The sequence below is a fragment of the Halteromyces radiatus genome, assembly GCF_025201355.1.
Source record: "Halteromyces radiatus strain CBS 162.75 chromosome Unknown BX664scaffold_3, whole genome shotgun sequence".
In the NCBI taxonomy this organism is placed as follows: domain Eukaryota; kingdom Fungi; phylum Mucoromycota; class Mucoromycetes; order Mucorales; family Cunninghamellaceae; genus Halteromyces; species Halteromyces radiatus.
Genome location: NW_026251689.1, coordinates 477,699 through 492,080, shown reverse-complemented (window position 1 = coordinate 492,080; position 14,382 = coordinate 477,699). Strand labels below are relative to the sequence as shown.

The 14,382-nt window shown below is 32.4% G+C and overlaps 7 protein-coding genes across 7 annotated transcripts; 6 read left to right on the top strand and 1 right to left on the bottom strand.

The window, feature by feature from the left end:
• Window positions 1-150: 150 nt before the first annotated feature.
• Window positions 151-3,255, top strand: BX664DRAFT_91538 (histone deacetylation protein Rxt3-domain-containing protein). Its single transcript, XM_051549796.1, has 5 exons — window positions 151-444; window positions 551-577; window positions 656-2,257; window positions 2,325-2,887; window positions 2,954-3,255. Exons 1-5 carry the CDS (start codon window positions 228-230, stop codon window positions 3,101-3,103), a joined length of 2,559 nt encoding a protein of 852 aa, XP_051401090.1. The 5' UTR covers window positions 151-227; the 3' UTR covers window positions 3,104-3,255.
• Window positions 3,256-3,440: 185 nt separating this feature from the next.
• BX664DRAFT_312762 (uncharacterized protein) lies at window positions 3,441-4,380 on the top strand (the record flags this gene model as incomplete). Its single annotated transcript, XM_051542612.1, has 6 exons — window positions 3,441-3,493; window positions 3,589-3,611; window positions 3,750-3,859; window positions 3,977-3,999; window positions 4,079-4,227; window positions 4,304-4,380. The coding sequence occupies 6 exons, from the start codon at window positions 3,441-3,443 to the stop codon at window positions 4,378-4,380; spliced, it is 435 nt and encodes a 144-aa protein (XP_051401089.1).
• Window positions 4,381-5,406: 1,026 nt separating this feature from the next.
• Window positions 5,407-6,877, top strand: BX664DRAFT_91480 (ClpP/crotonase-like domain-containing protein). Its single transcript, XM_051549794.1, has 6 exons — window positions 5,407-5,557; window positions 5,627-5,790; window positions 5,876-5,931; window positions 6,010-6,145; window positions 6,211-6,244; window positions 6,486-6,877. Exons 1-6 carry the CDS (start codon window positions 5,441-5,443, stop codon window positions 6,795-6,797), a joined length of 819 nt encoding a protein of 272 aa, XP_051401088.1. The 5' UTR covers window positions 5,407-5,440; the 3' UTR covers window positions 6,798-6,877.
• Window positions 6,878-6,989: 112 nt separating this feature from the next.
• On the top strand, window positions 6,990-8,248 carry BX664DRAFT_91463 (uncharacterized protein). The gene is made up of 5 exons (XM_051549793.1): window positions 6,990-7,177; window positions 7,314-7,369; window positions 7,477-7,496; window positions 7,634-7,743; window positions 7,810-8,248. Exons 1-5 carry the CDS (start codon window positions 7,086-7,088, stop codon window positions 7,982-7,984), a joined length of 453 nt encoding a protein of 150 aa, XP_051401087.1. The 5' UTR covers window positions 6,990-7,085; the 3' UTR covers window positions 7,985-8,248.
• Window positions 8,249-8,313: 65 nt separating this feature from the next.
• On the top strand, window positions 8,314-9,774 carry BX664DRAFT_91505 (PapD-like protein). The gene is made up of 5 exons (XM_051549795.1): window positions 8,314-8,389; window positions 8,456-8,608; window positions 8,699-8,814; window positions 8,895-9,011; window positions 9,087-9,774. The coding sequence occupies exons 1-5, from the start codon at window positions 8,347-8,349 to the stop codon at window positions 9,741-9,743; spliced, it is 1,086 nt and encodes a 361-aa protein (XP_051401086.1). The 5' UTR covers window positions 8,314-8,346; the 3' UTR covers window positions 9,744-9,774.
• Window positions 9,775-10,152: 378 nt separating this feature from the next.
• On the bottom strand, window positions 10,153-11,578 carry BX664DRAFT_327765 (uncharacterized protein). The gene is made up of 2 exons (XM_051544473.1): window positions 11,357-11,578; window positions 10,153-11,272 (listed from the first exon to the last, which is right to left on the bottom strand). Exons 1-2 carry the CDS (start codon window positions 11,538-11,540, stop codon window positions 10,185-10,187), a joined length of 1,272 nt encoding a protein of 423 aa, XP_051401085.1. The 5' UTR covers window positions 11,541-11,578; the 3' UTR covers window positions 10,153-10,184.
• A 510-nt stretch (window positions 11,579-12,088) lies between these two features.
• Window positions 12,089-14,267, top strand: BX664DRAFT_277023 (kinase-like domain-containing protein). Its single transcript, XM_051541349.1, has 2 exons — window positions 12,089-12,797; window positions 12,864-14,267. Exons 1-2 carry the CDS (start codon window positions 12,143-12,145, stop codon window positions 14,072-14,074), a joined length of 1,866 nt encoding a protein of 621 aa, XP_051401084.1. The 5' UTR covers window positions 12,089-12,142; the 3' UTR covers window positions 14,075-14,267.
• The last annotated feature ends 115 nt before the right edge of the window (window positions 14,268-14,382 follow it).

Genomic DNA, 14,382 nt, shown 5'->3' with positions numbered 1-14,382 from the left:
AAAAAAAAAAAAAAAAGGAAAAAAAAGGGAAAAAAGACGACGGTTTTTTCCAAAAAGTAGTAAGCCACTCTTCCAAGCTGCATTTGAAAACGTAAAGTCACAATTTCTTTCCAATATCTGTCCTCATTTTTCTTTCCTTTCTTTCCTTTTCTTTTATCTTTTCTTATTGACTATTTCTATCTTTTTGACTCAAACATTGAAAGAAAAAGAAAAAAGGAAAAAAAGAGATGAATGACAATGATGGGGCAATGAAACGTCAATATGACAAGGAACATTTACAGCCAAATACTGATACTTCAACCTCATCTACCAAGCGCTTCAAACTCAACAACACGAATACTGAAGATACTCTCTCACAGGAACCCACTACTGGCAGTAACGATAATGAACGTCATCAAACTTCACATGCTGATAGATCTACGGTATCAAGGACTGACTCCTCTTGTAAGCTATAGTTTTATTTATATTTTTTAACTTTTAACTAGACCTAAAAGTATCTCTCTTAACTTTTTTTCTTTTTGTCTTTCACAACTTTTTTTTCCAAAAATAGCAGGGACGGCGTCTAGAAATCAACATGGTATGTAATGTAGAATTCTGACCAATGAAAAAAAAGATCTTAGTTTTCTCATGAAATACTATTTATTATTAAATATAGATAATCCATCAAGCAATACCCCAACAACATCATCGTCCACATCGACATCACCTTTTGCGTTACATCCTATATTAGATGAATTGACCAATAAACCAGTATACTCCAGTTATGAATCTTCTGGTATGCGGATGTCCATGTCTGCCATTCTTACCGAAACTGGGAAAGGATATCATGATCGTTCTATTCAAAGCAAGAACAATATAGCCTCGTCATTATCACCATCAGCTACTTCACCATCATCTACAAAATCATTACCTTATTCATCGACTTTACGTGGTCAAAGTTTACCGCCCGCCAATGACATGAATCAACAACAACAGCAACGTCTTACATCATCAATACAAAATCATTACGAAGAATCCAATAAATCCTCACCATTATTATCAACACAACAACAACAACAACATCACCATCATCATCATCAAAGAAGTTCTAGTCATCCAACCGTTGTTTCTATGATGCATCCTACTCCTCGGGAAAGGCCAACATCTTCTGAAAGCCCACATATACCATCACAGGGTCAATCCATCACCAATGAACAACTGATACGAGCACTCACTACATCAATTCCAATGGAATCTACTTCATCAAATGTATCTGAAATAGTGGATGCCAATAGAGTAACAGAAAAGCATGATGTTACCTCACCAAATTCATCAGCATCTACTACTACTGGGGCGCCAAGTGGGTTGGATTCATCATCACCATCATCATCATCATCATCATTACCTGGAATTGGATCGACATTTCAACGATTAAGTGGAAGCAGCAAACAAGATCTCTCTCAACAAAGGAAAGACGATGTATCGGATGTATCACCTACAGAAATATTAGGTAGTGCGTTGGCAGCAGTGGCAAGAAGTCAACAGCACGGTACAAACACAACGGCAGCCGCGGCAGCTATTGGGAATTTGGCAGCAATCACAGCAAATATCAGTCATTTATTGAATAATAACAACAATAACAATAATAGTACTAATGTTAATACTGGCACATCAGCACCAACAACAACATCATCTTCAACAATACCAACATCATCACAGCAACAACAAAGACAACAAGGAACTAATCATGGGATTACAAATGATGACGATCATTCATTAGACGACCGATCATCAAGCTCGAAACATCCATCTCAACCTCCACCGGCAATATCAAATATGTTAGATCAAGCCATTCAATTGGGACGAACTCAACAGCTGCAACTCAAGCAGGAGGGAGGAACAAAATCTACAAGGACAGATCAAGATCAAATGGAAGGGATGATGAGAGCCGCCACAGCAGTAGTAGTCAATGCATCATCTGGAGTATCTGGAACTACGACATTACCAACAAATCAGACACACATACCACCTATGCCCTCATCTCATCGCTTGGATCACCATGATATCTATAGAGTAGCGTCTTCACCTTCCATAAATCTTCAACATCATCATCTTCATCATCGTCATCAACAACAACAACAACAACACCATCAACGCCATCCATATCAGCATCATCCATACCATCCATATCAGCCACCAATAACAAAAATTCCTCAAGTAGTGGTGAACAATGACCGAGTGTGGCAAGCTGTCAAGGGAAAAGAGGAAACTTGTTTAGGTAAGAAATAAGTGAAAGAAAATGATGAATTGCTTATATATATATCCTTTTATGTATTCATGTTTAGGATTCTACGTCTATCATCCATCCATGTTATTACCCAACTTACAAGAACATTTGAATGGGATTGTTCAAGTACGTATACCCTCAAGATATCTGACGTATCAAAATCCAAAGGTGAAGAAACGAGCTATTTGGGGAACTGGTATTTATACGGATGATTCTGATATTGTGACTAGTAAGTTAAAACATGAATTCGGGATAACCATAATCATTGAATATTATTATTGTTATTATTATTATTATTTGATAGTGGCTATCCATTCGGGCAAATATACACCACATTATCATGATCCTGAACTGGAATCCAATGATCCATTCTTATTGGCAGTGGCAGGCAAAACCGTCGAATCCATTCGTGCAGCATCCCGACGCAAAGCAATGTCACCCAAGACTTATTTACACCAACGAGATGATACTTTACCTGGACATGATATCAAGGTGACTTTACGTGTATTACCTAAACTACAACAGTATACAAGTACAGTCCAACATCGTATTAAATCAAGACAATGGGGTGGAAATCATGACGGGGTTAGTTTTTATGTGGAAGCTGTAGAACAAATCGAGGTAAAGTTCAAAAAAAAAAAAAAAAAGGATGGATGATTGCTCATTGATTTTATATCTATATTATAGAAAGGACAAGCTCGTCTTTGTGGTCGAAGGTCATTGAAAAATCATGTTTTTCGTCCTAATTATGATCAACATCAAGTTATCTCTAATGTAGTGAAAACAGGTCCAATAGTACCAAATAATAGTAACAGTAATAGTAATAATATTAGTTAGAACGAATGATTTTTCTATTAATATTATTCTTATTTATTATTTATATATATATGATCATTTTTATTGGTTTTATGCATTCTTTACAACTTGCTTTAATAAAAAAAATAGAAAATATATATATATACATATATATTCATTCATTCATTTTTACATGATTGGAAAGTCTTGGTTTCTAATAAAAATAGAAAAATGCGCATAGCGAAGTCTTGGCTTCCCTTGATGCCACTGAGTCACGTGTGGGTACTCCGCTTTGTCTTTTTGGTGGAGATTTGTTTCTTTTTTTTTCTTTTTTTTTTTTTCTTTCTTTCTTTTTGTTCTTTACTTTATTATTACAAACATGAGTGTCTTGGAAGAATTCAAGTCAAGAAACTTTACTCTTTATGCACAATGGTAAAACATTATCTCTTTTTTTTATTTTTTATTTCTTTTGAGTTACTGACTGGACCCATCTTTTTTTTTTTATTATTATTTTAACTATTAAATAGGGGAGGTGTTGTATCTATTATACGTAAGTAAAAACGCGAAGAAAAAAGATGAATGAATAGTCTACAATGAATGAAGGGTATCAAACAAATAACGATGAACTCAAACTATTATAATTTTATACATATATATATATTACTATTATTATTAATGTTGTTGTTAGTCTTGGTGATATTGGGTGCTATTACCTTTCTTGGCAATATTCCGTTTTCAATTCTTGGTTGGATTTTCGCTTTTGTATTGGTATTTGTTGAAATACCATTATGTATCAAGGTAAGGAATAAAAGAAAAGAAAAAATCAATGAATAGATGGATGTGAGGAGACAAGGAACAAACGCGCTATATATTAACTCCATATATGTCTAATTTTTTTTTTTTAATATGATGAAGTTCTGTCCTACCAGTCCTCGATTGTAAGTTCCCTTTACTAATAAGATATAGTATTATTCAATGACTTATTCTTTTTTTATATATATATATTATAAAATATAGTGATTCGTTTGTCTCGAGCTTTGAAAATTCATATTTGCGTGCGGGCTTATATCTTGTGATGGCGATCGTCATGTTTTTGGCTAATACGATCAATACAGGACTTCTCAATTTACCAGCAGTGATTTTACTCTTGACATCTTTTTGTTACTGTAAGTGTAAAGAGGAAGCATTCACTCTAGATGGATTTTGTTTGATCTCTTTTTTATTTATTTCTTCATTTTCTAGTGATTGCTGCTGTCAAACAACAAAGTCATGCAAGTTCTAAACTCTTGGGTGGTGGTGGTGTGGATAATGTAGTATAGAATCTTATTATTGTTATTATTATTTGATCCTCCATACAGCAATAGCATAGTTTTTATTCTTATTATTATTATTATTATTATTATTATTATTATTATTATTATTATTATTATTATTATTATTATTATTATTATTATTATCCCCTATATATATATCATCTAATCAATAAAGAAAGAAAGAAAATCAATGGTTGAAAAAATATATTCATACGGAACCTGAGTTTTATGTGGTGGAATACATATTTGTCATCAGGAACCAATTAATTCTCGTATAAATATTGATTGATATTTGAAAAAAAAAAAAAAAAAAAAAAAAAAAAAAAAGATAAAAACGATTTTATGGGATCTTCGTATTTCGCTCCCCATTTCGATAGTTAAAAAGAAGAAATGGAAAAATGGTATATGTGCACTTACCAAAAAAAAAAATCCTCCGACTCTAAGGCATGGTTGCCACGCATCAACCCATCCGGGATGTGCACGACGCAAAAGGGACAGAATAAATATCATATATTAGAAAAAAAAGAATCCAAAAAAGAAACGAGGTCAGAGAGACGCAAGGACAAACAACCAGAGGGACAAGAACAAGGATAGCGAGGAAAACGTGGAAATAAGAATCAGTATTCTGTCACGTATGACAGGTGAACGAAAAGAAGAAGATACCAACAAGGCAGCAGACAGAAAAAGCAAATGATTTAAGAAAGAAAAACAAAAGGAAAGTCTCTTTCATATTTTTTTTTCTTTTTTCTCCAATCACATTGAAACTATCAAATAATCATGATTATTCTATTAAATCAAATCAATCATCCAATCACTATATGACATACAATAGCATAATAGAATTCATATCTCATTGATCACAGCTAATAAGTAAAGACGGAGTATGAATGATGGAGAGTGTCCATTAGCATCACATGTGAATGAGGGGAAAAATGGTGACAAAGCTTTACAGTAAAAAAAAAAAAAAAAAAAAATCTGGGGTGCTTGAAAAAAAAAAAATGTTTTCTTTTTATTATTTCCATTTCTTTCTTTCAATTCATTTCACTTTTATATTATCAATAATATCATGTCCAATAAACCCACGTTAGAAACTATCGATATTACTGTATTTCCCAATGGTGTTGCTGAACTTGCTTTCAATCGACCCAACAGATATAATTCTTTAACCCCTCAAGCCTATAAGGTAAGTATATTTCATTCTTTCTTTCTCTTTTTTTTTTTTTAAAAAAAAATTGTATTTTATGATAACTAGGATTGGTTGGTTGCTATACAATGGGCTGCAAATGAAGAAAGTGTCAAGGTATGTGTATTAACTGGTCGTGGCAAATATTATACTTCTGGTCAAGAATTAACTTTACCTGATCCTGAAGAAGAAGATCTTGCTGAAAAGTTTGCTCAACGTCATCTTACTACAAAGTAAATATATATATTACGTGTTTCTATATTCTATATAACACTTTTATTTTCTCTCTTTCTTTCTTTCCTTTTTTTATGCTTATAGAACGTTGGTCAAAGAAATGATTCAATTTCCTAAACTTTTGATTGGTGCTATCAACGGTAAGAAAAAGTGATATGTTGATGATGATAATGATTAATTTTTTTTTTTATTCTTATTCATTATTCTTTTATATCTAGGTCATTGTATTGGTTTTGGTACAACTACAGCTGCATTATGTGATGTTGTTTATAGTGTACCTGATGCCACTTTTGCTACCCCTTTTATGAAGCTTGGTTTCTGTGCTGAAGGTTGTTCAAGTGTTCTTTTCCCTAGGTAACAAAAAAAAAAAGATGATTGAAAAATAATAACATTTGACTAAATTATCTATTTCCTTCAAGAATCATGGGAAGTTCCAAGGCAAATGAAATGTTGGTAAGTCACTGTTGCAAAAAAAAAAAAAAAAAAAAAAAAAAAAAAAAAAAAAAGATAAGGAGTGATGATGATGAATACAAAAAAAAAGGGAGGGGAAGAGAGAGAGAGAGAGAGAGAGAGAGAGAGAGAGAGAAAGAGGGGGGGAGATAATGATATATTGGTTATACACTTACTCTTTTTTTTATTATTATTATTATTCCAATATTTCTCTCTTTTTTTTTCTTTTTTTTTATGATTGTAGTTGTTGGGTCGTCGATTCTCAGCTAAAGAAATGGAAGAATGTGGATTCCTTCGTATTCTCCCTGCAGAAGGATTTCAAGAACATGTATTGAAACTTGCCGGTCAAGCTAGTGAATTCTCTGTGGAAGCCATGAAAGTGACAAAAGAACTTGTTCGAGGTGTGGATCGCGATTTATTATTAAAGACCAATGAAATCGAAATGGAACGTTTGATGGAACGTATGGGTAGCGCTGATTCATTTGAAAGTATTAGCAAATTTGTGGAAGAATCTCGTAGAAAGAAGGCTGCTAAAAAGAAACAAGGTGCTTTATAGATGATAATTAGTTTTGTATTATTATTTATTTGATTTGATTTGATTCCAATAAACTACAGTATTCTTTTATTCTCCAATCATTCTACTTCTTTTTTTTTTTTCCCAGTCTCCTATTACCTTTTATGGTCTTTAATCTCCTCTTTGATTTCTTCTTTATTTTGATTTCTCTGATGGGATGACAACCTTTTTTTTTTTTCTCTCTCTCTCTCTCTCTCTCTTTTTTTTTTTTTTTTCTCTTTTTAAACTTTCTCCTTTCTTTTCTCTTACTCATTTTTTTACTCACTTGAAATGAAATTTACTTTGACTTCTGTTAGTCTTCTTGCTTTTACTGCTTCTATCCAATCTGTGGTTGGTCAATCCGCCTGTCCTGATCAAGCTGTGTAAGTTTTCTTTTATATATATATATATATATATATCATACATAGTTATATAGAAAAAAACAAAAAAAAAAAAAAAAAAAAAGAAGAAAATGAACTGATATATTCCTTAATCATCCTCCCTTTTTTTTGATTATAGTTTTGATCTCTGTAAACAAAATCAAGATAAATATCTTGCTACTTGTGCTCCTACTAGTAAGTCATTATTCTATCAATACATCTATCAATATATGTGAATAATTGATTTATATTTATATATATATTTTTATTTATCATCATCATCAAAAAAAAAAAAAAAAAAGATTACCAATGTCTCTGTCAAGTAAGTCAAAAATAGGAACCTTCCACACACGCACATATTCTTATATATATATATATCGATTGAAACGCCGAAAGCACAAATGTAACTCATAAATGTAACTCATGGTGTTTTTTTTTTTTCTTTTTTTTTTTTTGTAGTGGAATAAGGCGAAATTATCTTGTTGGAGTTCTTGTCCTAATGATGTTGAAAGAGGAACACAAGAAAATATTGTTGCTGCTGATTGTAGTGTACCTGGTGCCAATGTCACGTAAGTAGAAAAAAAAAAAAGAAAAAGATGGAATGAAAATAATCATATATATTTCTTTGAATGTAGTACTTCTTGGAGTAACACTGTTGTACCTACATCTGCATCTGCATCTGCTACTTTATCTCCTTCTGCCTCTGCTTCAACTTCATCCAAATCAAATTCAGCAAATAATCATCAAATCAAATTTGAATGGATGATGGCTTCTACTGTCTTAGTTTTATCTGCCTACTTTTTAGGTTAAAGAACATGTTGTGCTACCTTTTCATTGTTGAATGTATGTGCGCATTCTTATTTTTTTTTCTTTATCTTTTATCATTTTTTTTTATAATTTTTTAATAATAAATACTATCTCTTTTACATGAACTATTTACTCTCTATATCTTTTACTATTATTATTATTATTATTATATATTGTTAATCAACTCATAAAATGTATACCTAACAAAACCACTACATAGTCGGTATTTGAAAGAGAGCCAATTTGGAAACGTGTAACCTTCAGGTGGAAAAGAAAAAAGAAAAAAATAGTAACGTGTTTTCTTTTTTTTTTTTTCGTCTCTTTCTCTTTTCTCTTTCTCCACTTCTTTTTTTTTTTTTTAGATAATGACTGTAGTATTAGACCCACCCACACATCTTTCTTTTAAACGTAGGTATATAAAGAAAGTTATACTACTACAAGATAGATAAAACTCACATTGTTATCGTAATATAGGACCACTGACACAACCCATTGAGGAATTTTTATATGTACGGAATGTGGGTGTGGAACCTATTGCTTTCAAAGTCAAGACTACTGCGCCCAAACAATACTGTGTTCGACCAAATAGTGGTATCATTCAACCTTCAAGTCATGTAGAAGTACAAGGTAAAATAAAATAAATAAAAAAAAAAAAAGGAATACAAAAGTAAGACTTATTGTTCATTATTTATTTTTATTATTATCTTTTATTCATAGTAATCTTTCAACCTTTCAAAGAAGAACCTGCTCCCGATTTTAAATGTAAAGACAAATTCTTGGTGCAAACTGCCATAGTCAAGCCTGAATGGAGTGAATGGAATATGGTGGAATTAGTAAGTATTTTATTTATATATATAAAAAAAAAAGATCAACTGTGTGTCATGATCTAACTGGACATATTTGGAAATTGTAGTGGAGTCGTATTGAAGCTGATTATAGAGATCAAATGTCACAAAGAAAAGTCAAATGTGTATTTTTACCACCTGAATTACCTCAACCAGTAGTAAAAAATGAATTTATTTTAGATGAAGTAAGTCAATATATATATATAATATAATGATTTCTTTATAATAATGAATTCTTTTCTATTTATTTATTTATATAGCCTCCCACACCTACATCATCACAATATCAACAACAACCATCAGAGAATAAAAGTGAAGAACAACAAGAAGATGATGATGACGGTGCCACATCTTCACCTACATTATCATCGACATTACCTGCCATTATTGACGCCGCCAACAAATCATCTAACAACAAAGGAGGATATGATCCTACAGCTTCATCTATCTCCCTATTGACAGCACGTACAACTATGGCCACTCCTACAGCCACAACGAAACCTTCTTCTCATCACCAATCATCATCAACTAATACATCAGAATTAACTCATCTTCAACAACAATGGAAAGAGGAAAAAATACAATTACAGCAGGATTTATCCAAAGCGTTGGCAAAGGAGAAAACACTGGAACAACAACTCATCAAAGAAAGAAATGATGCAGCTTCAGCACATGCTCTAGTGGAACGATTACAACAACAGATTAAAACATTGGAACGTACAGCGGCTCATACTACAAAGGATCATATATCTTCTGGTCCCACAACAACTAATACTACCACTGCTGCTGCTGCTGCTGCTGCTGCTGCTACTGCACATGCTATGCAAACTTCTCCGTTAACTGTCGAAGGTTATCCTCCTCAAGTCCTTTTATCAGTCTCAGCATTTGTATTTATTTTTACTTATTTATTCTTTTGATGGATGACCTTTTTTTTTTTTTTTAGTCTAGTATAGTTTGTATTCATTTTGATTTCAATAAACCTTTTTTTTTTTTTATCAAACAAGTTTTATTGTTGTAGATCACTGTTATCTATTGATTTATATCTGGAAATCAGGGAGAAGATCAATGAGATGATCCAGTATCTCTTTTTTTTTTTTTTAAAAAAAAAAAAAAAAAAAAAAAAAAAAAAGACAAATAGAGAAGGGGGGAAGTGAGAATATCTTTTATTTTTTTTAGGGGAAAACTACCACTAATAAGGATGAAATGATTTAGTTGGAATAGAAAGGATAAACCACTAGTGTAAATTATTCTATAAACATGATATCCTTTTTTATTATTATTATTACTATAATGATAGATAGAAATACAAAAAAAAAAAAAAAAGGAGAAAAACAAGGGGGAATAGAAGGGATATGTTGTCATCTTTGTATGGGAGAGTGAGAAGAGGAAGGATAATTATCGAGTTCTTGATAGAGAGGTGGTGGCGATGATGATGATGATGATGAGGAAGAGGAGGAAGAGGAGGAAGGTGACAGTGGCGAAAAGAAGATGGATGAGGGTGAACGAAACATCTCCTTATGACGAGCATAAAGCTTGGAAATCCACGTGTTTGGTTTTCTCTTTTTTTTCTTATTCTTCTTTTTTTTATCTTGATGATTATTTTGACTAGGTAATAAAGTAGATTTCTTTTTTGAGTTAGAAGGAGGAGGAGGTGGAGGTGGAGGAGGTGGAGGATGGATGGTAGGTTGATAAACAGGTAAAGTATGATAATCATCCAAAGAAGATAATAAAACAGAAATGGGAGTATCCATCCATAAATCTTTTGTTTCTCCATTGGTCAAGGTTAAGGTTAAAGAGACTTGAATCCAGTGTCGTACACGGATGATACGATTGGTAGTAGTTGGATGTACTTGAAGAGACCTTGAATCTGGAATTTGATAAATAAAACGAGTCTCATTACATTCTTCAGTGGACGATGATGATTGTTGAAGAGTGATTTCATGATGTAAAATACGAGTGGTTTGTTTGGAAGGAGCGCGGAATTTTTGTCTTTCGATTAATTTAACGGTCAAATTATCAAGTGATTGTATGATACTAGGATCGGAAAGATGTAAGGATAATGGTAAAGATGCACCAGGTGTTAAATGAGCAGTTTCGAGTACCATATTTAATTGATCATTCGTAGTAATATGATGAGTTTGAGTGATACATCGAGGTGTATCTTGTGGTGGTAATCGAACAAGGATGACTGATTGTTTAGCACGTAGTTGATGATGAGGATGAAATAATAATGACCAATGTTTGGGTGTCCATGTTGGTTGAGTATGCACCTGACAGATCAATTTATATCGGACATGACCTAAACCACATTCGATCGATTCTGATAATGCATTGGACAATAAAATCTCAAAAGGAAAAGCATGTGTTCCTTTTTTCAGATACATCGGTGTACGACAAATAGGAATAATAGAATCTACTAAGATTTGTTTATCCCAATGTTGTGATGCTTTTATAAAAAAAAAAAAAAAGATCAAAAAAAGGAAATGGTAGATCACATGTATGTTCTATTATATATATATATCAGTGTTACCTTCAGGCCAAAGTGTTTTGGAAATCCCAACAAACTGGATCGTCACTGATTCCATATGTATTGGTCTTGCAAGTTGTAATCGAATAACTCCACGTAAAATATTAATAGTATGATGATCTTTAGGACCATGTAAATAGACTACAGGTTCTACTAGATCTATTGATAAAGATTTACAAAATAACATGATAATGATGATGATTATTATATATATATAAAAAAAAAGTCCAATGTATGGGACTTATTTTCTCTTTTCTTTTTTTTTTTTTTTTGGATTCTAGAAAATGATCTCAAGGTAAAAAGAAGAAAAAAGAAAAAGAAAAGAAACAAAAAAAAAAAAGATTAATCATATATTAGATTCTTTTTTTATATTTTTATAAAAAAAAAAGGCGCACTTTATGATATAAATTAGATTTCTCCTTGCATATAGTGAAGCTAGAGAAAGATTCCCCTTTGAAGAAAAGAAACTCCTTAAAACCTTTTTTTTTTTGAATCATTATTATTATTATTATTATCTTCATAAAAAATTCATTTGTCTCATTTCTTTGTATAAAAGAATAGATCATAGTACAAAAAAAAAAAGAACCATTCATGTTACAGTAAAATCAATTTTTTCTGTCCTTTTTTGGAAAGTGCTGAAAGAAAAAAATTTACCAGATTTTAAAAAAAAAAAATTCTACCTTTCTTTCTTTTTTTCTTTTTTTTTTTTCTTTTTCTTTTATTCTTATTATCATTGTTATTTTTCCCACACATATTTTCTCTTTCCATTTGAAGACTCTTGGTTATTGGATGATTCCTCTTGTTCGCCAACGTTATGATTTGGTTACTCCAGAACGGTCATTAACTTCTTCTCCTTCTTTATCTCCTGCTCAAATCACTCATGAAGTAGTTAACCGTCATAGTACAAGTCATCCTGTTGACGTTACTGAATTAGCAAAATTATTACAAAAAGCTTCTTCTTCTACTGGTTCTGTTAGACCTCGTCCAAAGTCTCAACTTGTTTTAACTTCTAAACCTCCTTCTCCGACTTCTTCTTCTTCATCATCCTCTCCAACTTTATCACCATTACCACCACCTTTATATACTACTGGAAACAATATATCTTCTACTCCTGGCACTCCTACTTTACCTACAACTTCAACAACTCCAATGAAACCACGTCCTCCATTACCTCATCGTCCTGCGACTTGTTCTACGCCAACTCAATTTATCTTTAAAAAGCCAGAATATGATCAACATTATCATGAAACACATTTTCATCATCATCATCCACCGCAGTCCAAAAAACAACCTAGTACAATTGGTCAAGATCGCAAGGATTTATCTCTTATTTGGTCAGATCTTCGTCGTTTCTTTGTATCTGATATTATCGATGATAGTAAAGATGATCTTACTTTTGCAAATCAATTTCGAAAAAATATTGGTACTCGTTATGGAACTTGGGGTAAGCTTTAAAAAAAAAATTACTTTCTTTGTTTATTCATTCTTTTTTTTTTTTTTTTAATTTTAGGTCGCTATATTGGAAAAGGGGCTGGGGGATCAGTACGATTGATTCGACGTGCATCAGATCAGAAAACATTCGCTGTCAAGCAATTTCGAAAACGTTTATATCATGAATCAGAAAAGGAATATGTGAAAAAGGTGACAGCTGAATTTTGTATTGGATCCGCTTTACATCATCCAAATGTTATTGAAACTCTGGATATTATTCAAGAAGATACTCATTTTTATGAAATCATGGAATATGCCCCAAATGATCTCTTCAATGTGGTGATGAGTGGTATGATGTCAAGAGAAGAAATTGCATGTTGTTGGCGTCAACTCTTACAAGGTTTATCTTATATTCATGATATGGGTATCGCTCATCGAGACCTCAAATTGGATAATTTGGTGTTGGATCCTTTTGGAATGCTCAAGATAATCGATTTTGGTTGTGCTACTGTGTTTCGTTCTCCTTTTGCTCAAGATAAATCTCAACCTTCTATTACATTATCTAAAGGTGTTTTTGGTTCAGATCCTTATATTGCCCCAGAACAATATACTCAATCTTCCTATGATCCCTGTTTGGCTGATATATGGTCCTGTGCTATCATCTTCATCTGTATGACCATTCGTCGATTCCCTTGGCGACTACCTCGACCTTCAGATCATTCTTTCCATGCTTTTTGTACTCAACCACAACAACCCTTCCGACTTTTAAAATTATTACCTCGTGAAGCCAGACCTGTCATTGCTTCCATGTTACATATTCAACCCAAACGACGCGCTAATTTATCTCAAGTACTTGCTGATCCTTGGGTTCAATCCATTGATGTATGTCATGTTGACGAACCTGGTGCTAATCACGTACATCATGTCTTAGTCTTACCTCCTCCTCCACCACCACCAACACCACCACCAGCACCGTCATCATCAACGTCATCTACTTCTTCAGCAAATGGTATTACTACTACATCTATGACACATATGTCATCCAACAACAATATTGAACAATCACTCGATCCGTTACATACCACATCACATCTTGAACGTCAAAAACAACATTTACAACAACAACATCGACAAAGACAACATCTTGTTATGGTAACCCATGAACCACCTGGTGTGATTGCCGAGAAAGAAAAACGTAAGCGAAGCTCTCTTCCGCCTCCAGCTATTCGTCCATCCTCACCAAAACCACAACCTTCATCATCTTCCAAAGCAAAAAAGAATATTGTATAGTGTTATATTTTTTTATAATATTATTATTCAATATATCGTGATCATCATAATCATCATCCATCCAATCAAGAACTATCATCATCATTTTCATTATTTTTCATCCATCTATCACTACTAGTTTTATTATTATTATCATTTATTATTATACATTATTCATTCATTCATTTATATATATATATATATATATATATATAGTATATGTTCTTATTCCAAAGTTATTTCCCTTTCCATTCGTTGTAAAATAAACTAAATATCCTGATTGTATATAACAAATGAGTGAGCGAGCGGTATTTCAAATGGTGGCATAC

Excerpts from the sequence above, each read along its gene's own strand:
- BX664DRAFT_91538 (XM_051549796.1), top strand. The coding sequence starts at position 228 with ATGAATGACAATGATGGGGCAATGAAACGTCAATATGACAAGGAACAT. Across the intron at positions 2,258-2,324 it reads AAAAGAGGAAACTTGTTTAG|GATTCTACGTCTATCATCCA; the intron begins GTAAGAAATAAG and ends ATTCATGTTTAG. Across the intron at positions 2,888-2,953 it reads AAGCTGTAGAACAAATCGAG|AAAGGACAAGCTCGTCTTTG; the intron begins GTAAAGTTCAAA and ends TCTATATTATAG.
- BX664DRAFT_91480 (XM_051549794.1), top strand. The coding sequence starts at position 5,441 with ATGTCCAATAAACCCACGTTAGAAACTATCGATATTACTGTATTTCCC. Across the intron at positions 5,558-5,626 it reads TAACCCCTCAAGCCTATAAG|GATTGGTTGGTTGCTATACA; the intron begins GTAAGTATATTT and ends TATGATAACTAG. Across the intron at positions 6,245-6,485 it reads CCAAGGCAAATGAAATGTTG|TTGTTGGGTCGTCGATTCTC; the intron begins GTAAGTCACTGT and ends TTATGATTGTAG.
- BX664DRAFT_91463 (XM_051549793.1), top strand. The coding sequence starts at position 7,086 with ATGAAATTTACTTTGACTTCTGTTAGTCTTCTTGCTTTTACTGCTTCT. Across the intron at positions 7,178-7,313 it reads GCCTGTCCTGATCAAGCTGT|TTTTGATCTCTGTAAACAAA; the intron begins GTAAGTTTTCTT and ends TTTTGATTATAG. Across the intron at positions 7,744-7,809 it reads GTACCTGGTGCCAATGTCAC|TACTTCTTGGAGTAACACTG; the intron begins GTAAGTAGAAAA and ends CTTTGAATGTAG.
- BX664DRAFT_91505 (XM_051549795.1), top strand. The coding sequence starts at position 8,347 with ATGACTGTAGTATTAGACCCACCCACACATCTTTCTTTTAAAC. Across the intron at positions 8,609-8,698 it reads AAGTCATGTAGAAGTACAAG|TAATCTTTCAACCTTTCAAA; the intron begins GTAAAATAAAAT and ends TTTTATTCATAG. Across the intron at positions 9,012-9,086 it reads ATGAATTTATTTTAGATGAA|CCTCCCACACCTACATCATC; the intron begins GTAAGTCAATAT and ends TTATTTATATAG.
- BX664DRAFT_327765 (XM_051544473.1), bottom strand. The coding sequence starts at position 11,540 with ATGTTATTTTGTAAATCTTTATCAATAGATCTAGTAGAACCTGTAGTC. Across the intron at positions 11,273-11,356 it reads CAAAACACTTTGGCCTGAAG|CATCACAACATTGGGATAAA; the intron begins GTAACACTGATA and ends TTTTTATAAAAG.
- BX664DRAFT_277023 (XM_051541349.1), top strand. The coding sequence starts at position 12,143 with ATGATTCCTCTTGTTCGCCAACGTTATGATTTGGTTACTCCAGAACGG. Across the intron at positions 12,798-12,863 it reads TACTCGTTATGGAACTTGGG|GTCGCTATATTGGAAAAGGG; the intron begins GTAAGCTTTAAA and ends TTTTAATTTTAG.